The sequence below is a fragment of the Ptychodera flava genome, chromosome 19 (assembly GCF_041260155.1).
Source record: "Ptychodera flava strain L36383 chromosome 19, AS_Pfla_20210202, whole genome shotgun sequence".
NCBI classification, from domain to species: Eukaryota; Metazoa; Hemichordata; class Enteropneusta; family Ptychoderidae; genus Ptychodera; species Ptychodera flava.
This window is the reverse complement of record NC_091946.1, coordinates 26,812,194-26,839,306: the sequence shown is the minus strand read 5'-3', so window position 1 is coordinate 26,839,306 and position 27,113 is coordinate 26,812,194. Positions and strand designations below refer to the sequence as shown.

The window sequence follows — 27,113 nt, the reverse complement described above, 5'->3', positions numbered from 1 at the left end:
CAAATCATGAAAGTTTATTAGACTTTGACGTCAAAAGGCTTGTCAACCTGTCAGCATCTGGTACCATGTTGTTTTGCCCGTCACTTGGTGACAACAATGTTGTGGATCGCATGTCCTGATCACGTGATTGATAGTAAAGACTAGCCTACAGTAGCTAAATACTACTTTCAGTATTTTTGAGAAAGCAACACCATTACCACACCTATATATGGTACATGCAGTTGATATCTCCATTTCAAAATACTCTGGGAACATATCCTTTTATTTCCTATATATGTAAATTCCAGATGCAAATGTAGCAAACTTATAGCTGCTTATAAATATTACAATCAAGAAGTGCAGACGATTTGCAGCAACAGGATGTTAAATTTATTTGATAGAACGTTTTTAAGCATGAATGATTTCTAGTCTTTTTTTTTAAATCACATAAGCACCATTAAAGCATCTTTCAACATCAAACAGAAAATATACAAATACGAGTTAAAAAACACACAAACAGATTATAAGTACACCAAAAAAAGTCACTGTTGACCTTAAGAAATAACTATCACAGCAGATAACTATTAGAATATAGTATCGGAAAAATGTAACAAAATATATGATTTAATATAATATCACTTCCATAAAATTCTCAGGTGTATGTTAAAAAAAATCATGGCGTTGTGGAAACTGTACTGTGGAAGGTTTCTTCCCCATGGAAAATCATTTGTGAAATTACAGGAATTTGCAATGTTGTCCTGTACAGCATCGCTCTGACACACTGATATTCACTTTGATCAATCTTGAAATGAGGATAGGTTAGAGATGACCAAATATCTTTTATGAATGTCAAATTTCCTGTGACAAAAACATTCTTATTTACTGCCTTTAGAGTTCGCTATTCATTTTTCCTTTTCAGTTGGTTTTTGTGAACAGACAATGACAGATTCATGGAGTCATTTTAATTTCATTTGTGGCTTAAGATTGACAAATATCATTCTCTCAGTGAATTTTCTTTAAAAAACATTGCATTCCTGTTTAAATTTTTAGGATAATAGTCAGTTAGTGATGTTCTACATATAAGGCATTCTAATGCAAATGGAAGCAAAATTTTATGGATATATATGGTCCTGACTATTTTTATATTGACTTAATACACTGTGAGTTTAGCATTGTTCAACAATCTTGTATTACATACACTACACTATTACTTGCAACACTGACATTCAATGTCAGAACTTTAACTCATGCTGACAGAGTTGTCAATAAAATCACCTTCAGCACCACAGCACAGCCAGAATAAATAAGAAAAATTATAATTTCTGGTGTCTACCAGCAACATGCTTTAGGAACATGCTGAGCTAGCCAGTACTATTATCAATTTTCAGCTGACGGGCAACATGCACGTGCCGCGTGCAGTGGAGACGGAATGACATGCCATGCTGGATACATATTACGTGTATGCTGTCATAATTGATCAAAAATACCGTCAAGGGCGACAGTGTATATTTGGTTTGAATTGGTTTATTCAAGAAATATTTAAACCAGAAAAACAAGAATGACAAAAGTAAATAAGGTCTGAAACTTTAGGTATTGGAGGTCAACTTTAGCAACATGCATAGCAGAGGAATGTTTCAACACAGTCCCTTTTAGTTTGAGCAGGTCTGCCAATATGTAACAGTTTATGAACAATGACAGGAAATGACTCATAAGCTGTTTCAGTTACTGCCACCACTCCTACACATAATAGGTACACTGCATACAAATAGGTTAGAGATCATAGAAGCTCTGACTCAGATGTGTAGGCTGTTTCAGTTACTACCACCACTCCTGCACATATGCAGGATTTTTCCTTTTTCTTACCTCATTTGCATATTTTTGACACTGACATGTTCATTTGAACAACGTCACATCTCAGCCCCTCGGTCTACCTGTACACCAAATACTAAGATGGTAGGTGTGGTGGTTTGGGAGCTTTTGCGTCAGACGGACATACATCCGCACATACATACATACATACATACATACATACAGACACCACCAACTCACCATATAAGCTCTTTTTGGTATTTATTTACATACCAAATATGAGCTAAAAAGGGAAGTTGGAAAGATATTTTTTGGAATACCGAAGAAAGTTGTAAACAGGGGTGACAAATCATGAAAGTTTATTAGACTTTGATGTCAAAAGGCTTGTCAACCTGTCAGCATCTGGTACCATGTTGTTTTGCCCGTCACTTGGTAACAACAATGTTGTGGATTGATAGTAAAGACTAGCCTACAGTAGCTAAAAACTACTCTCAGTATTTTTGAGAAAGCAACACCATTACCACACCTATATATGGTACATGCAGTTGATATCTCCATTTCAAAATACTCTGGGAACATATCCTTTTATTTCCTATATATGTAAATTCCAGATGCAAATGTAGCAAACTTATAGCTGCTTATAAATATTACAATCAAGAAGTGCAGACGATTTGCAGCAACAGGATGTTAAATTTATTTGATAAAATGTTTTTAAGCATGAATGATTTCTAGTCTTTTTTTTTAAATCACATAAGCACCATTAAAGCATCTTTCAACATCAAACAGAAAATATACAAATACGAGTTAAAAAACACACAAACAGATTATAAGTTACACCAAAAAAAGTCACTGTTGACCTTAAGAAATAACTATCACAGCAGATAACTATTTGAATATAGTATCGGAAAAATGTAACAAAATATATGATTTAATATAATATCACTTCCATAAAATTCTCAGGTCTATGTTAAAAAAAATCATGGCGTTGTGGAAAACTGTACTGTGGAAGGTTTCTTCCCCATGGAAAATCATTTGTGAAATTACAGGAATTTGCAATGTTGTCCTGTACAGCATCGCTCTGACACACTGATATTCACTTTGATCAATCTTGAAATGAGGATAGGTTAGAGATGACCAAATATCTTTTATGAATGTCAAATTTCCTGTGACAAAAACATTCTTATTTACTGCCTTTAGAGTTCGCTATTCATTTTTCCTTTTCAGTTGGTTTTTGTGAACAGACAATGACAGATTCATGGAGTCATTTTAATTTCATTTGTGGCTTAAGATTGACAAATATCATTCTCTCAGTGAATTTTCTTTAAAAAACATGCATTCCTGTTTAAATTTTTAGGATAATAGTCAGTTAGTGATGTTCTACATATAAGGCATTCTAATGCAAATGGAAGCAAAATTTTATGGATATATATGGTCCTGACTATTTTTATATTGACTTAATACACTGTGAGTTTAGCATTGTTCAACAATCTTGTATTACATACACTACACTATTACTTGCAACACTGACATTCAATGTCAGAACTTTAACTCATGCTGACAGAGTTGTCAATAAAATCACCTTCAGCACCACAGCACAGCCAGAATAAATAAGAAAAATTATAATTTCTGGTGTCTACCAGCAACATGCTTTAGGAACATGCTGAGCTAGCCAGTACTCTAACAAAGTGCAAAACTAAGCATACGGCACAGCACATTCACCTATAGCACTGGTATTGCATGATCAATGTTATTGTTACTGATCTCGAACAACTTTAAGATGGTATTTCATGATATATTGCACAATCTTGTTAAACCCAGGGTTCTCCACAAGGGGATTTTTATGGGTGAGCCACCCCTCTGTGTTTGGAGCAATCTATTCATATGTGAATAACTGCACAAAAGAATACATTTTCACAACAAAGGAATATGCAAATTACGAATTGTTATGTAAATTGGCTGCCCCTCGGTTTTCCAAGCTGTGGAGAACACTGAAACCTATGCTACCTTGTCTGTCTACTTGAGTGACTGTTGGGAATGCAGTACATATACATGCAAACATACAAATCATAGTCAAGTAGTTGTTTCACTGGGGTCAGTGTTTGTTTCACTGGGGTCAGTGTTATACACATCGATGGCAATGTACGAATAGGGAATAGACCATTTGGCAATGGAGGGGTGTTCAAAACGGGGAGAAGTAAACTTTTATCACAGTAAAGATCCTTCAATTCATTTTACTGAGGTGGCAGTACATACATACTTTTTCCTCTAGAATTCAACACTTTCTCCTGTCATTTTCTTTTTCTCGCTACACTGAATAAGCTGCAAGGTTGAAAAAACATTTTGTACAATTAGTACCACGGAGAATGTTTTCCATTTTTAACAACCTTTCCCAAATATTATTGGTCCATTCCTATGCCACGTAAAGGGACAAAAGCTTTACTTTTATAATTCTTTCATCAGTCCAATTCTGGAAAAATACTATGTTTTTACCAGTACATGTCTCGCTAAATTATATGGATAGTATAGCTATACTATGCAACATTGTGTACACGTGCAAATTTTTGTTACTGAAAAACCATTGAAATCTAGTCAAGCCTAGAATTCACTTGTCAAAAGTCACACATGCTCATACATACATTCAGGTTTTTGTAGATATAATTATAAACATACAGTAAAATACATTAAAATTTACTACTAATAGCGCCTTAACACCAACGGTATTGGTATTAGTTGCCTTCTCAGAGAGTTTCATCTTGTAATCATCATGTATTAAGTCTAAGCTATGTATGAAGCAGGCAGGCATTTAACTTTCTTGATTGTAAAATAGTAATTTCATAATTTGGATGAGGTGAAAATGTTTTTTAAAGACTTAGCATCAATGTTTTTGAAGATTCTACAGCACTTTTTGTTCCCCAGTGTCACTTTTTTGAGGAAACAAATTAGCACCAAGGCTTGTCACTCTCACTCCGCTGGATTCCAGTTCTTTTTTCCGGGAAAAAAGACATGTCATTTACTTTCTTGATATAGACATTGATCAGTGTCCACACAATTGAGTAAGTTTTGTTAATGGCAAATGTAAAGACTGAAACCAAAACTGTAAATTGGGAAACAGACTCTGTGAATTTGACTGCGAAAGAGATCTTAGACGATTATGATAATGAAAAACAAAATGGGACAAATGAAAATAAGTTAAGAAAACACCACTTTATAAAAATGTTCTTGAAAATCTGCAGTAAATATCAATTTGATAGATATCCGAAAAAAAACACAACTTTGAAATTATATATGTAATGAATTTTGATTGGCCATGAAAGAGACCACGAAAATAGAGCTGGATAATGTACTCTGTAATGAACATAATACTGGGCAGTACCGTTCATGTACATATAAATTCAGCTAATGCCAGTACTGCAGTTGATTCAATAGAATATCCAAACATACTTGCGGCACAAAGAGTTTGTGTGGAACAAAATATCCAAAAGTTAAAGGTATATCATTAAGATTCACTATTAAAGTTCAAAGGTCATCATCGGTGTCATCTCTGAGGCCGAAGCTTTCTTCAAGTTCTTTTCTAAATCTCTGTCTTTCTTCCTCGTCTTCGTCATCATCATCGTCCTCTCCACAGCTACGTCTCTCTACATCACTGTCCCTGAGAACAGGTCGCAGTAATTCTTTCAATCCTGTGTTCTCATCGAGTACGTAGTCAAGTGCCATTTTGTCTCTGTAATCCTGGATGTCCTTCATGGCTTCCCCAACTGTCGGGCTCACCGATATCAGCATTTGACAGATTTCAAGATTCCCTTTCTCAGCGGCCTGCCAAGACAAGTGTTTTTCAGTGTCAGAAGTTTGCACTGCCTGTTCAACATGATTTGAAATTCACAGGTTTACCACAATCACTTTGCAAACTCAGGATAATCAGAGACCTAAAATACTCTCTCTTTAAGCACAGTACTTCTACAGCAACCTCAGCAAATAGTTTTTTTCCATCCTTAATTCACATTAAATGATTAAAGGTATACAGTCACCTGTAATCCAAATATGCCCATATATGGTCAAAACGACGTTCCTTGGTATTCAAAATGCCCATGTGAGGGCGCTGTTTTTAAAAAGTGGCCACCCGCTTAAAATCTGTGATTGGTTAGATTTTCTCTTTCCATGGTAACTGTTGCAAAATTGGAACAGGTGACAGTATACCTTTAAGTTGAAGTCAATTTTCTAGCAGGTGATGGCAAACATGACAGGCAGGACATCCTAGCTTGATGAGAGTGAATGGCAGTTGGGATCTCTCTGTTAATGCCTTTGTACTACATTTCTGCAATAAGCTGGCTGTTATCAAATCTTGAAGGTTGTGGTTATACATGTACATGGAAATATGGACATACTGCTGTACACTTTCAGACACAGACACATGCACACATAACATCACATACAGTACCCATGCTTTACATTCATATACCGGTATACATTTAACTCACGGTCCCTCCACAAAATGTGGAGGGACCGTGCTTTACTATACAGATACATAATATTGACACATACATCCATCTATCCATTCACACGTTCACATGCCGTATATACATACCAGTACATTATACATGTATTCATTTAGTACACATGGTACATTCATCATGTACCGGTACATACAGACCAGGTAGGTATATGCTTATAATAAATAAGAACTGATCTAGCGAGTCACCTGTTGGAATAATTATCCTATGTGAGCAAACGGATTAATTACATGTATGTTCACCTCCAACTCTCGTTTCCCATGCAAAATGTTTTGCAACCACATTGTTTAAACAGCCATATACATGTATGACATACATACACAACGAAATGTAGGGGTGACACAATAAGTCTAAATATACCTTTGTAACTTCAAGGATGCTGTAGTGCTCCAAGACTCAATGATATGAATTTTTACATGTGTGAAACACACTGTAGCCACTACACATAACGGGAAAGCTCCATTAACTTAGGAATACCCTACTTCCCTACTTAGTTATCAGAGGATTAATTTCACTGACCTGCCTTTCCTACAGTGGCACTACAATGGCACCAGCTGGATAAGATAAACATAACAATGGAACATTCACACCCTGGGGGATTAAAAGTCTTCTGTTTGTCACCCGAGTTGGTCAGGCAAGGACCCGGGTTTCAGGTACCATGCAAGTTAACCCTTTTCCTGCCGAGCGCCCTTGTCCGTTATTCTCCCAAGTCAGTAGAAAACCGCCCCATAATATGTGCCTGCAAAAGATTGGCTCTCCTGCATGTTATCCTGCCAGCCATTTTGGCAGAAATCGCCCATTTTCAGGGTAGTTTTAGCCGTACTTATACGTGTTAGACTTCGATAATTTCTACATGCCCGTAGACAGGGGAAGGAGCTCAAGGGTTGCTGCAGAAAAAAATTGAGGTCACCGGCTTTGTTTGCCCCTGGGAGTGCGTCATTTTATTGCCGTTTCATGTTTATTTTTTCGGAAATAAACTCCTTCAGTATTACGCACGTCCGCTAGGCACAAACATCACCTCACTCGTCTGTTAGTCAGAGGCCTGAGGGTCGTGCTAGGGGTGCAGAAGCACCGTCAAACCTGTCCTGTTTCCCCAGGGTAGGGGCAATTGAATACGTACCTCCAACGACTTGGCAGTGTAGCACAAAAACTACGTTTTTGCTGTTGTATTAACGACATGGCTGAGCCATTGAAGCACAGCTTTACGTAGTTTTGCCAGCTCAGTTGGGAGTTGGCTTACGAGTGTTACCGTTCATTACTGACTTAATCGAGTGGTCCTCAGTCAGGTACGGGTTTGTACCGACATGGCTTGGGCTGCAGCTAACCAGTGATAACCAGTCACTACCCCCAAGTCTTCAGTTCACTTTTGCGATGCACGGGTGCAACGCAATATGCTTCCATTGTTCTAGCCATCGACGTGTCCACATGCTGGCAGCCATATTGTACTGCTAGCTGGTTTGCATAACAAAAGCAGTCCCTGCTAAATGCAGACGTTATCCCCGTACATGTAGCATATTGACCTCATGTGCCCTTTTGAATTCTCTGTACGCAAACAGCGTACGTAGTTACCAATGCATCGGCAAGAGGATACGTTTGCCTGCAAACCAGAGCCAGTACTTCGGACGGTGGAATAAATAAAAAATCCAAAGCTACGTCCATTGAATGGCACGGCCAAGGCAGTGAAGGACGTTGCCTGGCTTGAACTTGCAGAGCTGAAGCCCAGCTTAGTACGTCGGACACCAGTTTGTAATGGTATTTCCGAGTCGTTCATATCCGTTCCATGGGAGGAACAAGTCGAGCCGTCCCGTCAAAAATACGTTCTCATTTTCAGTCACGCACAACTGAATAAGTGACTTTCGTCTCGCACCATCGGCATATCTGCCAAGTCGTTTGCAAGAGGTAGCCTTCTAGATTAGCATTGCCGAGTTGGTCAAGTTCGGCAGCAATCTGTATAGTGCCAGGCAGCCAAGTACGTCCAACTCCGCCAGAAAACGTCACCATGCTATCCTGCCAAGTCCGCTAAAAAGCGGTAAAAAAAAACCAGCCCCCCTCGGGTGTGGGGGACTGGCGGACAGGTTTCTGCACCTTTCCCTGTCCTTGGACTCCCTGTGAACCCATTTCGAGAGCAAACGCCGTTCCTCGCCCAAAACCTGTCCTCGAACGACCCCTAGCGTGAGCAAGGGTTTGCTACACTTAGTTCCGTCGACTAGGCAGGAAAGGGGGTACCAAAAAGGAGCCCGATTTCCACCGCCTTAGGAGGATAACGGCCGTGGCTGCTCAGCTTCTAGCTACACCGAATTTCAAGCGGATTTTCACCGACTTGGCAGGAAAAGGGTTAATGCAGTCTTTCCCTAATGATGGGTCTTGTCCTCGATCTAGCACTCTCAGGTGATACCAGATTAATTTTGCTTTAAATCCAAGTGTTTTTATATGAAATATAATAAACAGTTAGGGAACTTACTAAATAAAGTAAATATCTGCATGTGACAAATATTTATGAGATATAGTGATTTTTTTCAAAATGAGGCTAAACAGCATATACGCTAATCTAGGCTAAGTTTTGGTTACTATATGCACTAAATACATTAAATATGCATAAAACACCCATTTCTGTAAAGTTCAGAGCATGAATATCCAAATGGCAGGTACAGTAACGAAAAAAGTAAATTAATTTTGTGATAGAAATCAACAGAAAATCAGGTATTTAATAGTGGGGTGGCTGTTTCACACTAGCCACCATATAGGTTGTCACTTAGCAACAGCCTACGGTAGGTTGAGGTCATAGCAAAGGTCACAGCCTCATTGTGATGAAAAATTTACTTTACTATCATTGGTAATTCCCAAACAGATACATGGTACATTTCACACCAGTAGTCATGAATATTCATACCAGCTCAGACTGAGTGGAAATGTACAATTTGTGTCTTGTGATGGAGTGAGCCAACGTTGAATATGTAAATAAACACCTGGGTAGAATTAACTCACACTGCCAGGCACAGCAACTATGCATACTGTAGGATGCTGTCTGGGTACAGGTAGTTATATAGGCATTGCTTCATCAATTAGGCTAATTTCCTGATATATAAGTAATGCTTGTTCAGGATGAGAACTTGAGTAGACTACAGCAAAAAACAGGATGGTTGGACAGTCTCATATACATTACGTTTACTTTTTTGTACGTGGCATACAAGTTTTGAAGATAACGTTGTAGATAAGAAGAACCGACTCATTTGAGTGTCTGGATAGAACACACAAGAGAATTGCTAAATTACTAAGCTACTGCAGTGAACTGCAATAAAACTGCTCACACTAATTAGTTTCAGCTGTAGCCAGCTGGCAAAGTCGACAACATTGTATGCCCCATGCAGACAGTTTGTCTGGGGAAGTTGAAATAAACAAGATTCGTACATGGACCAGTGCATGGTAATGTTACATTGGATTTTAATCTTGAACACAGGGTGCCAATCGTAAACTCTCATTTACAACCCCAGACAGAGCTAGTTTTGCCTTTGGACAAGCAGAATTTTTTGACCTTGGTCAACACTAAAGTGGCCACGGGTGAAACAGAATCTGCCCAGTATAACACACTATACGCCAATCTGCCAGCTGGCTACAGCTGAAACTAATTAGTGTAAGCAGTTTTTATTGCAGTTCACTGCAGTAGCTTAGTAATTTAGCATTTCCCTTGTGTGTTCTATCCAGACAGTCAAATGAGTCGGTTCTTTTTATCTACAATGTTATCTTCAAAACTTGTATGCCACGTACAAAAAAGTAAACGTATGTATATGAGACTGTCCAACCATCCTGTTTTTTGCTGTAGTATACTATCAAAAGCTATCATATGAATGGAAAATTTCTTTAAGGTATGGTTTGCATTTCACCGGGATTATCAATTTCCTGGATACCAAAGCTTTTGCAAAGATTATGAGTTGGAGATAAATACTGTAATTGGAATAAATTTCAGACATGTTTGTTTTCACATATTCATTTTGTTGCTTAGCATTCACATATTCACAAACTCAAATATTGTAATTCATTCCCCGTTTTTGAATTGGAAAAGACTTATTTCTGTCATCCATATAGGTTGTAAATTGAGTCCAGCTCAACCACAGTAAATACCACTGTTGTGCCAACTTCAGTCATTGAAAGGAAGGAGCAAGAATTTTCACATTAGCTGTATTCACAGCTGCATGTTATATTTCTGGGATGATGGCCTGACCTGAACGACACGATTTCTAGATCACTTTATTAACCCTTTTCCTGCAAGACAGTATCACTTCCCCATCAGCCAAGTGAGTAAAAAGCGGTATTGAGCAAAAACATGACGTATTTTCACCCACTTGGCTTGGTATGTTATAGCATCTTTAGTCCAAAGAAATCAAGTTTAGAGTATTTATGTTTACAACAGCCTTCAAATGTACAGTATTATGTTAAAATACAACATATGGAATATGTTGTGTATCATTAATTTTAACCATCTTGACCTGATGGTGAAATATGGACTTGGCAGGAAAAGGGTTAAATGAAGATTATCTCTGATATACTGACATGCTGCTGTTTTAAAACCAATCAGCTAGAGAGTTACTGAGTTCACAGTGCATGATAATTGGCCAGCAGCAAGCAAGCAAAGCATAAGACTACCGCAGTATGACACAGAAGACATTTTTAACATGAATTTTCAAACGTGTCGACATACTACTATACTGAAAAATAATCTCATGCAGTGTGTATGTGTGCAGCAGAGAATAGCATTGATTGCGATTTCAGGTTTGTTACTAAATATAGCTGCACGCGCCCGATATCGGATAATGCTGCCTACAATTCTAACAAATTGTATGCGCGGCTGTTGTTGCATGCAGCTTGTAGTCTGAGTCATAAATTCATATGAATAAGTGTGACTTTTAGTAGCTGATGTAACACCAGCAGGTTTTATTTTTCGTCGTTTATGCGGAAAATATGGACAAATATTTATTTATGCATATTTATGAGAGAAAAAATGACGTCATTTGCGATCAGCACTATTTCTTAAACACCAGCGAGTCAGTAAATCAACAACAAATTTTATCATATATAGTTATTAAGATATTCTATGATTCACATCAGATCCAATCCCAGAAATTTGACACGCACATGTGCTGCTACACATGGTTCATACATGTATAATCTGAAGCAAACCAGACAGTGGATCGTTTACTGTGTTGTGTACAGGTTACAGCCCTCTTACCTTGTGCAGTGGACTTTTGCCATCATCATCGGTGAGTGTTGGATCTGCCTGGTGCGAAAGGAGGAGCTTTACTATATTGGCGTGTTGACAGTATGCAGCTCGGTGCAATGGCGTGACGCCCGACTTTGTCTGGATGTTGGGATCGGCACCTTTGTCTAAAAGGAGCTTGCAGGTATCTCTGTGACCATTCCTACTGGCATAATGCTGGTGAACAAAAAAATAAATGACAGCTTAGTTGCTATATATACATACATGTACATGTAGATACATTGCGAACCAATCAGAAAATGCAGCACAAAGCGGAGTTGTACAGTGTATGTTTTCCCACATGCTGTTTTGAATTACTACTGTTACTGGGTGGAGTAAAGAAATACCAATCATCCCTACATTCTAAATGCTATAAAAACAGAAATTCACCAGACACTTACTCCGAAAGAATGTGTTATTGTGATCTATTCCTGATACAAGTATTATTATGCTATTCACATTCGAAATTAAATAATACTCCAATTCAGCGTTGTTCATAACAGATTCTCCTTCAACATTTATGCAACGTTTCAAGCATTGTATTATCCAAAATTTTCATTTTTTAACATCTTTTCAAATAGGAAGATTTTTTCTTCTTCTTTGTAAAGAAAGATAATTTAGAACAAGTAGAAAATCCCCAAACAACTATACTTGCCAACATGTATTTGCAAACCCTGGGGTCAGAAGTCTCATTTCTCAGGAAAGGATTTTAAATGGTAAATCACTTTCAAAAAGATATTTATTCAGGGTACTGTAAGGATATGCTTATAAGGAAAAGATGACAGGAAATTTCTCACATATACTGTTCATTTTTGATTGTTTTGGCTGGTTAAATTTGCAAATTTGAGAAAATGGAGCTATGAAGTTCTGATGTTGAACAGTATTTAACCTTCACCTTGACAGACGCGAGGAATGAATTGGCGTGTGACTCAGCCTATGAATTGGAGCACCGGAGAGGAGTGATGTAAAGTGAAATACATGATGACTCATCCATTAGCCTAGGGCTGCATACCGGTACAAGTACACACACCAGTCAATTGAACAAAATGCTGGCAATTTTTCAAATGACAGTCATTTATGTGTTGTGTAAGTCTTAAAACTTGCAAAAATGAAGCAAAACAAAATAAGGACATCAACATTGGTGCAAGAAAAATAAATCACACACACTTCTGCACAAGATTGGTCAACACAAGATTACCGGGTATAATTTACCCTCCCTAAATAACTCTATGCAGTGTCTCTCTCTCCGGCTCAAGTTACAATAAATAGTATCAATGACACAGTGCTCCAATTTCATCACACTCACATTAATGTGACTAGACAAATTTGAAAGTTATCAAAGGGAACAATTTCAGAAAAGGATAAATTTTAGCCAAAATGGGCAAAAGGTCACAAATTTTACATGATTTGAAGAACTGTAAATGAAGTGTTTTAACCATGTGAGAGATTTTTGCTGTTGATCCAGTCAATATAGTGCATGCAATAGAAACCCATTGGAACATCAGATTATGCAAGTACATGTATAAACAAGACAGCAATCCTTGAGTTTACACATGAAAGATTTTATTTTTGGCCCAAAAGATTTAGAAACGCCTGTAAATGATACAGGTTTCAATATCAAATCATACAATTACTGGTACAAGCAAGATGATAATCCCATTTCTTTTTTAACTGAGGACCTATTTTTGGCCGAAAGAATTCAGAAATGCATGCAAGAGAGGCATGTTGCAATATTAGATCATGCAATTGCAAGCTAAATAAATAATTCAGGTGTTATATTTAAATGTAAAATCTTATTTTGGGTCAAAAGCATTTAATAATACATACAACTGATGTTATTTTGGGCCCAGCTGTCTCCCTGAAATATCTACACAACAAATACTTGTGATGTGATTTGAATGGCTGTTACATACAGCATTGACCAGTCAATGACTATTTACTCATGAACAGCTTTAATTTTATGTGATTTTCAATGTGCTTTGGTAAATGTGCCACTTTCTTTGCACTTTCTTGTTATTTTGTTTAACCATTCACAGTCATTGTCATTGATCAAGATATTAAATTTTAGGAGTGAAGCTGCTTAAGGTAGAACGTGCCTCAGGGACAGATATTCGAACTCTGAAACTTTTTAAATTCTTTTCTGATTCACCACATGTGGAGGTTCATTTTGAAGCCCTTTGCATAAGAAAAAGTTTCATCATCTTAGTTTTCTGAAAATCGAAAATTTTATTTTTCTCCATAGAGTTAACACAGGGCTGGCGGTCATTTTGAATTTCAAATTTCAGTAAATCTTGGGCAATTTGTTTCTGAAGTTCCAAAATTTGCACGGTGACCCCTGATATTTATTCTTGATTTTGAAAGTGAATGGTTGAAAGATTCCTTGAGGAAAATTTGAGCGAAAGTTTAAGTCTTTTACTTTCAAGGCACTACGTTAAGGTAGAACGCACCTTGGGGACAGATATTCAGACTCTCAAAATTACAATTTTCCTCTGGCCTACCACTATAGTGGGGGTTCATTTTGAAGCCTATGGGGTAAATAAAGTTTTCACCAGCTAAGTTTTGTGGAAATCAGGAATTTTTCTTCCCCCCCCCCCCTCCCCCCTACAGATAATACTAGGATGGCGCCCATTTTGAAATTCAAATATTGGTAAATACATGTATTGGATAATTTGTTTCCACAGTACCAAAATTTGCACGGCGATCCCCAATTTTTATTCTTGATGTAGTAAGAGAATGGTTGAAAGTTTGCCTGAGGCAAGTTTGAGCAACAATTTAAGTCTCTAACTTTCAATGCCTAAACTACCTTAAATTATCGTTTCCAGTAGCATTAAATTACCATCCATAAAAGATTGTGTAATACGTTTTACCCTGTGTACCGAAAATGGATCAAATTAGAACAAAAAATGTGTGGAGATGGATGTAAGATGCTGGGTTTAACTTTTGCTTGTATATTAACAAATCAGATCAAAGACTAGAGATGCTTTTCAATATTAAAATCTGTGAAACCTGCCGGCAGCATTAACACAAGGAACACGCATCATCCGAAAATAATAAATTTCCACCATAGACAGGCATCTTTAAAAGAAAGCTGACATGATCATTTTTAACTTGCATTTGAAAATTACCCCGTATATCACATGAGCACAAGTTTTTGCACTGTATTGGAATGAAATTCATGCAGTTTATACCTTTACACTGGCATTAGAGGCAGGAGGTAATATGTTGACAGATATTTGTCAACAAAACACATGTGAATGCTGAAGTATAGAATTAACATACTGTATGCAAAATTTGATTGAAAATCTGATGCAAAATATAAAATGTCTTAACCACCACTTGCTAGCAGAAAGAGATTAGTTAGTATAGGGACAAGCAGGCTTCCTTATTCTTCTGCCTAATGTCCTTTGGAATAAGAAATAGTACAATGCATTGAGGATACCAAATGCGATGTGTCCGCAAATTCAGTGTGTCAGATACTGTTGACAGACGAATTCTAATCCAGACAAGAATTCAGTTGTCAAAAATAACATACAGGCTGGTTTGACAGATTGAATAGGAGAGCCATATGGACCTGATTTTGGGAGCAGGAATAGAGACAGCCAGCCTGAATAAATATCACTAAAAATATATTTACTGTTACAGCTAAATAGGGCTTTCATATAATATCAGTGCCATATTTCTTCTACTGGATGAGTGGCATTCATGATAAAGACAAACTTCTCATAGATTTGTAATTTGTCACAAATTAATTAGGATAACAGAATCGTGATGAAGTCAGAGAGGGTCCAAGAAGTCACTCATAGATGTCCCATATTTCACTTTGGTTTATCACTACTTTCCAGTGATTTCAAACCACTTGGTCTCCCACTCTGCTAAACTGTCGTACATTAATTGTACTGTACTTAATTTTTCTAAAAGAGGTAGGGTACATGTATATCGAGTGGCACCACTATGAGGAAAAATATACAATAATATTGATATTCTTTACGACACAGAAAAATGTTTTGAAAAATTGGCAGCATGTGCTGTTCCGTCAAACTCAATAAATCACACATGTATTGTGCCATTCAGGCAAGGGAAAAATCCACTTTACTGTTGACACTTATTGGCATATAAATATAATTTCTTGTTATTCTAATGATAATGTCACTTTTGGTGATAACCTGAGTCCCTGCAGGTGTCTTTTTATATTGAGAAATCTTTACATCACACCCTTTTAAAATCTAGACTAAAAATTGGGGTCAACACACAACTTGTCACAGAAACAAATTTCCCAGTATTCACTGACTACTGAAATTCAAAATGGCTGCCATTCCTGTGCTATCTCTGGGGAGAAAGATTAAATTTTTGGTTTTTGCAAAAAAAAATTTGGTCCCACATTGAGTCACCAATACAATGAAACTGACTCTGTTCTGGAAGCGATTTGCAGTATTTTGTCTTAAATAATTCTGGCATCCACTAATCTTTTGTGAAATTCAAGTTAGAGCTAATTGAATTAAGCTTTAAACCCTTTCCTCCAACACAAACAAATTTCATGATTTGAAACTCTGCAACAACCTAACAGCAACAACCTAACATGTACCCTTGTATGTATTGCTTGTGGGCATCAATGAAAATTTCACCATTCTTCTTGAATAGAAAACACTGCGTACTAGTGTACCTTGTGATTGTCAAGCAAAGAGAATAAATTATAGTTTAGGAAAACCAATGGTTTATGACAGAAAATGGTTTACCCACAGGCAACATGAGACAAACGGGCATCTTATATGACAAATTATCAGCAATTTCAATCTACATGCAGCTACTATAAGCATGACAAAGTCATCAATTACTTTGTGACCGAGCAATCTGCATGTTCGTGATTTGCTGCTGGTTTACCGTTTCTAATTACAAACGCGCTCATGTCATCCGTACAACACCTGACCTCAAAATCAGGGCTACTGCATTTTCAGTGATTTTCCTTTGTTTCCGTCAGCAGTAATAATTTACATAATAAATTATGACCAAGATGTAAATTATTACGGGCTAACAATTTTTACAGGTAGTGACTGTATGCTCCCAAGACTGCACACTTACATGTACATGTAACTGCCCAAATTACAACAAAAATTAGAAGCTGAGCATTTTTTTTTTTTTGACAAGGTGACAATGAATACTGGTTTTGAAAGGGACTTGCGTGTAGCAGGAGACAAGATATATGCAACATTGACTATAAAAGAAAATGAAAAATCCCTACCTATGCTGATATTATCTGTTGTACATTCCACTGGGAAGTCAAAAACATCCTGTCCCTCTGAACCAAAATCATAATGTACATTGTACATACCATTGTGTGTCCATACAAGATGATTCAAATTTGGCATCCGGTAAAACATCAGTGCATGTTCTACCTGTCCCAGAATTCACACGTACCAACATGGGGACACTGAAATTCTTGTGTGTTACACAAGACAAAATTTATCTAAGAAATTGATAGATTGACAGCTTTCTTTATACCCTAATATAGGTGTGAAACTGAATGTTCGTTTTTAGCCAATGAGCAGCCAAATCGACTGGCTGTATATATTTCTGTCAATTTTTTTCTGTAATATACATGAAAAGGGATGGACCCTTAATTTGCATCCATCTCCCTCCCTTGGCAGCGATCAATCAAATTTTGCAACCCATCTGAAAATCTTTCTTAACACCAATGATCCTGAGAGTTCACGGTTTCAATAACAGGTTACAGTGTGCACGTGCTCAGTGACAAGGTCATCAAGGTCAATAGGTAACGAATGAATCTTCCATCTCACTATCAAATTAGCATGGCTTGGATATTCCGACTCTGTGAATGAGAAATCCTACCACTGAGGTAAGACCTGAAATTAAAAACACAGGGTTCACTCTAAACCATTCCACAAATCACCATTGTCCTTCTTGGTATGTTTACATATTTTATTTGTCAAGAAGGAACTGCAACCCCCCACACCCGAAGAACGTACAATGTTTTAAATTTACTATATAGCGCCTTGAGTGATGATATATTGACCTATGTGTCTTTTCTGTTTGCATTGTTTTATTTTAAATAGCTTATACACCAAACCAATCCTTTAAAATATACAAATATTTTAATCTCCCAATGAGCTCTGCGAGTAACATCCAAAGGAAATGAAATTGTTATAGAAGCAGTCACATAACATTTATCACAGTAAATGTATAAATGCTGCAAACATGTTTCTCAAAACATTTTTTGTTTGTTACCTAAAGACACTTTTTAGACATATATTTGTGTACCTGGAAAATCCTATGGTATACATGGGAACAAGGCTGTCACAATGCTTGCACAATACAAACATCAGAACATATCTATATGCAAAAGTACATTGACCTCTATGCCACCCGAGAGTGACCTTTTGTGACCTTTACCTTTTACTTTGAAATAACGTTCACTGATTCGAAACAAAATTTTAGAACTAATTAATTTACGTATTTTTAGGGGGGTTACTATCAATTGGCCCAGAGCAAAAGACAGAGATCTTATCTGAAACGTACTCAAATTACCTCCTCTCCTGCCCTCATGGGATTACTGCAACGAGTAATTTTATATTCAGAATGAATCATAGAGATTGAACAGCAATTTTCACACAAAAGCTTAGATAAATTATTCACATTCAATCTCATTTGCAATCTGACAAACACAGGGGAACGACATTGGAATATTCCAATAAAATTCAATGCAGATTCAAGAGTTCCCCCCATGATTGCAAGGTCTGAAACATGGACAACGGTAATCTTTGCCAAAAATTGTCAAATTTACTTTATATTTGCATGTTGTAAATAACCATTAAATCTTGAAGATTAAATGCTAGAATGTGGCGTAATATGTGTGGATAGTTTTCAATGGTTTGCACTCGCCACTTCGCTAACAAAGAAATAAATATTCACCCTACTCTCAAAATTATGTCAAAATGCGAGAGACGAACTTTACAGTTTCATGCATTCATTTTTATAGATTTACAGACATGGGCCGAATCTCAGAGGTACCATTGCCAACCATGGCTCAAGGTCAATGATCTTGCACGCAGAGGGAGGAAGAAAGATGGCATTCATGCTTATGAAAAATCGTGGTTGAACTTGAATTTATCTTGTAAGAAGCTTCAGGCCTCTAGCAAAAATAAATTCAGGCGACTATAACATTACTCACCAAGGCCGTGTATCCGGACGAGTCCTGTGCGTCCGGGTCGCCATTGTCTACGTCCAAATATTTCTTCACTCTCTCAATCTCTCCGTTCATTGCTGCCGACCAAACACCACGTTCGAAGTCCATTTCGTCCAGAGTTTGGGCTATGGAAGAGTATGTCACCTGTCCGTGGCTGCAGCCATTCGAGTGGTCGTGTTTTAGAGCACTATCGGAGGCAGTTGCCATGTCTCTAATCAAACGGCTTGACAAAACAATTGCAGTTTTCTGGTAACACAACAGTCAGGTCTTCGTGCGCTACATTCCAAAAAGGTTTTCTGCAGACTGCTACAGCTTCTGCAGATCCGCTAATCAAATTCCTTCAACAAGAACAGTCGACGGATTGTCTGAAAACGGCTAGCTGTATGCCCTGAATAGGACGGGCTGTTTGCACGGTGCAAAAGATACCACTGTTGGTAAAGCTACGGATTTCTGATCACGTACACCAACTAGACTCGAACTATTGCTTCATGCATACCTTCATTGCTCTTGTCATTTGAAAGACACTGAAATAATGTGTTCCCTATTCCCTGGGCTTGAATACACCAGTGCCGACGCGGTACGTACCACACTCGCGACGCTAGTGCAGGTCTGAAGCGAAGTCTGTATCTGACGACATGCCAACGATAAACAGTTCCCTTTCACCTGGTTTGTTTAGTCGAGGGAAGCGTGCCAAGAAAACCCACAGGATGACTGGGCGCACACGTGATTCAATAAAACACATGTGATTCACGCCGTACAGTTACTTACAGTCTACACGATCACAACATGACGGCTGAATTCACGTTTTGCAGACGAAGTTACTGACTGGTTGAACCGGAAGTACATGTTTAGGGGCAAGTGGTGAGGGCGCCATCATGCGCCCTGAAACTAAAATAAAACATTCGACATGTGCAAGAGGAAATTAAGAAAGAGTATGAAACACTCCTCAATGCTATTCCAGATTCCCAGAAACAAATCATCACTTCTAATATCCAAAATGAAGAGATCTATGATATTTTAGACTTAGAGAATTATGGTCTGACAAAAAAGTGATGTCAAAACCAAGTCACTTTATTGGAAATTAGTTGATAAGAAATGGCATGCAGTCAAAAGTCAGATTGGTCAAAAATGGGCTGAGAATCTAAGTCTCACTGACAGCTACAAAGCTACTTTATTCAGCCGTCTTAATTCAATAGGAATTGTTAGCAATTCAGTAAATGATTTAAATTGGAAGATTTTCCATAGAGGCCTAGTCACAGGAAGCTTGGCCAAAACTTTCAATTGAAGTGATGGGAAATGCCATATTTGCGGCCAAGAAGAAACACTGGAACACATCTTATTTGAGTGCAAATATGTAAAAGAAATCGAGCAGAAATGTATTTCTTTCTTTGTCAGAACACACAACTTTGATAATAATATCAATATCAAAAGATTAGCAATTGCAGGAATCGAAAATGATAATAATGCAACATCTGACATTATTTACTGTATTACTTCCTTTGTAAAATATACAGTTTGGAATATTCGAAATTCGGTTAGTCTTGATGGGATTAAAGTTTCCCTTCAATCCTATGTTATGCCATTACAATTTTATCTTTTCTCAGGGATGAATACGTTATATTTCACTTATAAGATGATGAACAAAGCTGAGGATTTTATCGCAAAGTTTTCAAGCCTTGTAAGACTTGAAGGAGAAGAATGCATCCTGAATGCATTCATATGATGATCTTTGTAATTAAACAGCTTATTATTTGTTTGTTTTTTCAGACAAGTTGCATTGTAATTTTAATGCATTCACAGTTCTGTAGATTTGTTTTGTAAGCGACTATGTTGAAATAAATTTATCTTTATCAAAAAAATAAAAAATAAAACATTCGTCCAATCTCCCCTAAAGAAAGCTGTCAAGCATTCTCTTTCAAAATCAAGAACACCGTGGCAATTTTGGTACTAGACAAAAAAATACTCAACATACACATTACTGATATTTGAAGTTCAAAATAACCGCTATCCCTGTGTTAACGCAAATTAAATTAAGCTTAGATACTGGTCTTTCTAAAATGTAGGGGTTTTTTTTAATATGACGTCATAGAATTGGGTGACTTAAAATCAATTTTTTCTGATATGTAGGAATAAATAATCAAAACACGAAAAGCTGTCAAAATTCTGCGTCATTAAAAGTACGTCACAATGGTATTTGGGGTAAACAAAATCAAAATTGTCAAAAAAATCATTTTAAAGTTGTCCTATTCTATGTACACAAATCTATTTTGCTAAAGTTGGTGTCTCTTATAAAGAACAATGTCTGAGCTTTCCAAAAACGAGACTAAGGTTTATGTTGTTTCATGCTAGTTTACTCAATGTAGGGGAGGATATAGTACCCCTACCCCTATCCATTTTTCGCCATTCTTCGCGGTACGTGCAAATCAAAAATCAAAAATATCCAATGTTAACATCTTTATTCTTATTCAGCAGATCTTAAATATTACCCATGTAGTAGAATTATTTGGGGGTGCACGGTAGGGGTCTCCAGCCCACGGACTATAAAGTTTGAGAGTCCTGCGGAATATATGTCTCCGGGGCGCGCTCTCATTTTAGCAGTACATGGTACACAATACCGGCAACATGCAGCAGTTGATGAGTGAGTGATTGCGTGCTTAGTAGGCCGCTAGGGCTGATACCTGTGATTTAAGTACTCTAGGGGGTGGTGAAGAGCTCGAGAATTCCGTTCTGATAAAAACAAAATAACGATCAACCAAGGCAGCGAACCTGAAGACAAGAGGGACGGTGTGATATTCCACATACATAATAATTTCCTACAGTGCTTTTTCTGCAATAAAATATTCAAAAGCTCTTTACAACAAATATACAATAACAAGTATGCAATGAATAAGAAAAATATAAGGATACAAATTAAAATCGATAAAAAAGATCATAAAATGTTTTTCCGATACAAGGTAATCGGCAGAGATGATCATACAAGTAGTTTAAAAGGTTGCTGTTTGATTCAGTGTGAAAAAGTAAGTAATTCTTTGAAGACGTTTCTACAATTATTCATATTTTGGAGTCACTCAAATAATTATCAAGACAAAAGGAACATTATAGCGGACATAATTTGCCCGAATCAGTTTCGCATAAGTAGTCTATAATACACATAATAATCATAATTTTGAACACGAAAGAAAGCTACTCCAAATTAGAATAGCAGGTTCGCGGGAAAAAAGTAAGCGATTTTTTGCAAATTTCCACTCAGGCCTTCCCGCACCACCCCCGCGTGTTGTATTTGTGACCTCAAGTCAGGACAATAACATGTATATCTGTGTCAACCGTTGCACGCCACAGTGTTAGTTTTAACCTCGTTTTAATTTAACTAATAATACTTGAAGGTTCATGTTAGGACAAATTGTATGGTCCTCGAGATGGAACGAAAAGAACACTATGAGCGGATGAGCGGATCTTAGATGAATGAATGGATGTTTTCAAAGCAAACGACTCAAATTTAAGTTTCCATGAGCTACGACCTACAGGGTTTTCATTTTCTGGCGCGACTGATGATAGGAAGAGAGAAATTCATAGCGATATTACAGTTCACTCACGGGATACATACAACAAATTAAGTCAATGGTGTTGACATTGGCAAGTCAACGCTTGTCCTTTACATCCATTCAGCAGGCATGGCTGCAAATTATCCATACATGGCTATTCCATCTCTTTACCAGGATTGCGAGAACGCAAAATCAGTACTATGCAAATGCGCAGGTTTTATTTACATACGCTATTCATCATCGCACGGTTTTCCAACCAAGTACCCGCAGCATATGTTACATCCGCGATGCTGATACGGGTCGTTGTTTGTAACGGGAAAAAAAATAAGGTTCTGCTTGCCTAGTTCTCCGAAAACGACACTGCACCATTAGTACCGCCGTCACGGTACATTCTATCGTATGTCGGCGGGATATCCGTATAGCTTCAACTGAAGGCTTTCTTCTTGCAGAGAAATTGGAAATGTGCATATACGCCCTGTTTGTTCATTTCAGGTACGTACTGTACGCCTTGCCAGTTACTATGTTATTGCATGGATAGCACAAAAATGCATAACATCATTTACATTTGCTTTGTGCTAATAAAACACCCATGATCATTGTCATGTTCAAGCTATAGTTTAACATTCAAAGCATTTAAAAAGAACTTTAAGTGAAGGATCATGAGTACGCGTACATATTCAACATTTCCACCAAGATGAATAATGTTAACAGGTCTGGCATTAATTTTGCCCTGGCAGCGCGTCATCTGGTCCGCCCCTGCTCTGTTTATGTACGCTATTATGCAACACGCAAATCTCCAAGTTTATTTTGTCGGAACGTGCCATCTCCCGTTTGGTTTACTCGCTCAAATTAATAGCTTTCGATAGATACATGCCAATTTCTGAAGGTTTGATGCGGTTGCGGCAAGTATATATCACTTAAACAAACTCACCTATACACCTGCGATGGGTAGTTTCATACAATTCTTCCCTAAATGCTGTCACTGTGTTAAATACCTAACACGACCGACGAGATGCCCTCTCATCTCACCGTGCTGGCGATCAATTTATGACGCTTACATGTTTACGGTAATACACGCAGCATTGTCTTTGATGTATGACAGCCGCACACTCGAGTACATAAAAAAACAATAAACGGTTCAAAATTACACCGCCAGTACTTTGCTGCCGCCTGTTCCACTGGAACTAACAATGTGAACTTAATATGAGTCTCTCTCTCTCTCTCTCTCTCTCTCTCTCTCTCTCTCTCTCTCTCTCTCTCTCTCTCTCTCTCTCTCTCTCTCTCAATTATGACCTCTCAAAAAAGCAAACAAACAAACAAACGAAACCGAACATCTCGTGAATATCATTTTCCGAATGCAAAGATGTCGGAAATTGGTTTGACTCCCCCAATTAAAAATTGCTTTGCCCTTCCGTTACCATATGCCATTCCCAGCTTTTGACATAATATTACTGTGCCATTGTAGAGGTCCGTATGGGGTAGACATGTGTCATTATTACATAGGTTGCTATTTGGTTTGCTGAACTGCAAGTCATTGAAAGATCCCTTTCAAGAAAGTATCTGCGATAGGATGCCTATTTTCGTCATATTGTCGGCTCTATTTTCTTTTAATTTCATTATTTTTGAATATTTCCATAAAATCTGCAATTTATTGCATTACATTAGTAAGCATAACTTCCCTTCGCAACATGTTGTACACAAAGCCGGTAATGGCTGATAAAATGAAAATACATTGATTGTTATGGCGCCAAAACTGCAAAACCTGTTACAAATATAAAGGGATTCGTAAACAAAACAAAGTCTTTCGTTTAAATTTGCGATATAATTTACACAGCGGTTGCGACTGAGATACAGCTAACGTTACATAAATCTATCTATAGAAAACGATTTTTTTTAGAAATTTATGTTGCAAAGTGCAAAAGGTGCTGGCTGACACATTCAGGGCAGATAATTCTGGCTGAGTAATATATCAGTGGTAGCAAACCGCCATAAATGCATCAAAACGTGAAGTAATTGTATGGATGGTGCTACTTAATGAGTGTCGTCTGTAATATGTGCGCAATGTAAATTGCCAGCAGTTTTTGTATTCTCACACGTTAGAAGTCGGACCACTGGGGCACATGGCCATTTAAATATGAGAAAGAATAAAGAATACTGCCATTGAACCTTGTTTTGTGTACGAACCTTTTTTTCTTGTTCTCTTCTTTCTTGACCTATATGTTTCCTCGCTTTGTGCATCGAATCCCGACGGTTCAGTGTTAGCATACTGTATGCAGTATGTCAGTATGAATTTACTTGTCGAATGTTTCACAAAGGAATAGTTTTCTAATGCAGTAAAAGCCCATATCCCTTTAGAGGGTAGAATTCAGAGAAAACCAGGAGAGAATCGGGAGACATTTTGAGGTCAACAAAGTTTAAGAGTTACAGCTTGTGAGGCTTTCAGGGGATTTTGTTCAAATGACGGATTGTCACGACAATTTTTTTTTTCAGGGTTCACGTCAACCACTGCGCTGATATCGTAGTGTAGACCAGAATTGAACTGATTCAGTTTACCTGAGCCCACATTACATTAAAATCACACAAATATAACATGGTCATGGTTTTGTTTTTGTGTTTTTTTTTCAGTCTCCACGGAAAAAGAAAAAGAAAGCGCCGTCGGTGTCAAAAAGCAAATGAAACTTTGACGGTCGATACCGTCAGCGGCGGTAAATCGTGCGAAAACGCGGATGCTCATGACGTTGTTCCAAATTCAGGCGATGAAACGGTACAACAGACAAGGGTATAACGTTTCCGTAAGTATTTTCCACAAAATGACAGTAATATTTCAATTTTTGAATCAAAATATGTGGCGTATTAGTGTGCATGGTATCTTCTCGAGAGTTAAAGTCGACTAATAATATGAAATTCAATCATAATTAGAGCGATTTGAAGTGAAGCATATGGGTTGTTCGAACTAATGTATCGTTTCATTGGTATTACTGTCCTGCAATCGTCTAATTATGCGTGGGTTTTTTCATCTATTAATCAGACCTTTGCAAATAAAACATTTGTGTTCGTTGATAATAATGTACTTAGCTTGCGGGAACCGCGTGTTTACAGGGTCTCTGTCGACTTTATCTAAGAAATGGTCAGCCCGAATTATTATAGATTGTCACCCAAACAGTTTATCATTTATTCAAATACTCATAAAGTCGAGAATATATCAACTCTTGTCCTCCATCATTATAGTCAGCCAATTCTTGGGATATGAGCACAAGGGCGCCCCTAGCGGCAGTTCACTGAAATCTTTCTACCTCTCAATCATTCTGGGCATTTTTTTTTCAACCAAACAAACATTTAACACATTTTTCAGTCACAAACGATGTTCTGCTTGAACTTTAGATATTTGCCTTGGCTTTGCCAAAGATTTAAGCATTAACTAATTGTTGGCCTCAGGGCTACTAGCTATAGCTAGACGAAAAATCGTGCACAAATTGAACGATAAATAACATCATAAATCGGAGATAAAAAAATTACGGTAAGGTTAAGTAAACAGGAGAGTTGATGGATTGAAATGTGGACTGTTCTTTTTGTTTTGAATGCATTCTTGTTGATGACAGGTAACCTGGCAACAAATTTACTGATTGGACGCCGCATTTTGGGTCATGGCGTTCTTTGACCTCCAGGGAATACTCCATTTTGAGATTGAAGATGAAAGCATATTGCTCAGAGTCAACGAATTCAAAATATAGTAGAAGAGAAGGGCTTCAAACTTGTCAATTAGATCACACTTACAACTCTAATATTATCTGTATCTAATTAAAGATTACGTTACGTGACATAACGAGAATAGTTACCTTGAATCAGATATCATCAAACGTCATCACTTTTGATAATATCTATGTCGGTTCTTACTGATGTAAGTAATGCGGAATACTTTAAATCTTTACTCTATAGGAACCTGCATTTTCTCATCACTATCGAGATGGACTGAGTTGTCCGGAATTGGAGCTATTACATAATTCCATAACAAGATGACGCTGCAGGTTCTAGCGCCCAGTCTTTTCCAGGAAAAGGGAAGTCACATTTCAAAATCTGCCTCGTCACGGTCATTCAGTCTTTTCCAGGAAAAGGACCGGAGTCACATTTCAAGACCTGCTTCATCGCTGTCCCTTCCTGGAAAAAGAGTCACATCTTAGCGTCTGCCTCGTTCGCTCAGTCTTTTACAGGACTAAAGAAGAAGTAATAAAACTGAATCTACTAGCACGTAGACATGATGCACTTGTTACTAGTTTAGGGGGCAGAGTCCAGCATTCTTTGCTACACATGATATGATTCACCATTTTGAAAGGCTGACAGCAATATAGTATGTCATTTACCTTTTATCGAAGATTTCGTTTTTGAAATGAGCTTGAAAGAGAAAGAAAATATAAATGTATTTACATATATCTTGGTTTTCTCACGAGTCTATATGAAAAAATACAAAGTTTACACTGGCAGTAGTATTTCATTTCCTTTTCTAGCTCACCTCTGTTCTATTCCCAAAGGGCATAATTATTATAATTTACAAGACCCGTGGTTTCTATTGCCATTGGTTTTTTGTCATGTTCGAGACGTAAATGAAATAAAATACAAATCAAAAACAAACAAAAGCATCTTGATTCTTTGCTGACCCTTCCCCCTGCTGTACAAATTTGGCAAATCCGGAGATGTTTTCAGAAAAAAATATCTGAACTCGGCCCATAAGTGCTACATATTATTTTGTGATTGATTATGATTTACGTTTCAGCTGTAAAGTTACGATACTTTGAGTTGTTAATCTTATTATTCATATTCACGGGCAAGTA

The 27,113-nt window shown here is 37.4% G+C and overlaps 1 protein-coding gene and 1 long non-coding RNA gene across 2 annotated transcripts; one reads left to right on the top strand and one right to left on the bottom strand.

Moving 5' to 3' along the window:
• Positions 1–2,319: 2,319 nt before the first annotated feature.
• LOC139119103 (ankyrin repeat domain-containing protein 39-like) lies at positions 2,320–19,576 on the bottom strand. Its single transcript, XM_070682738.1, has 3 exons — positions 18,731–19,576; positions 11,521–11,724; positions 2,320–5,601 (listed from the first exon to the last, which is right to left on the bottom strand). The coding sequence occupies exons 1-3, from the start codon at positions 18,950–18,952 to the stop codon at positions 5,305–5,307; spliced, it is 723 nt and encodes a 240-aa protein (XP_070538839.1). The 5' UTR covers positions 18,953–19,576; the 3' UTR covers positions 2,320–5,304.
• Positions 19,577–22,533: 2,957 nt separating this feature from the next.
• On the top strand, positions 22,534–26,888 carry LOC139119102 (uncharacterized). Its single transcript, XR_011548849.1, has 3 exons — positions 22,534–22,779; positions 24,913–25,079; positions 26,224–26,888. It is a non-coding gene; the product is annotated as an uncharacterized lncRNA (long non-coding RNA).
• The last annotated feature ends 225 nt before the right edge of the window (positions 26,889–27,113 follow it).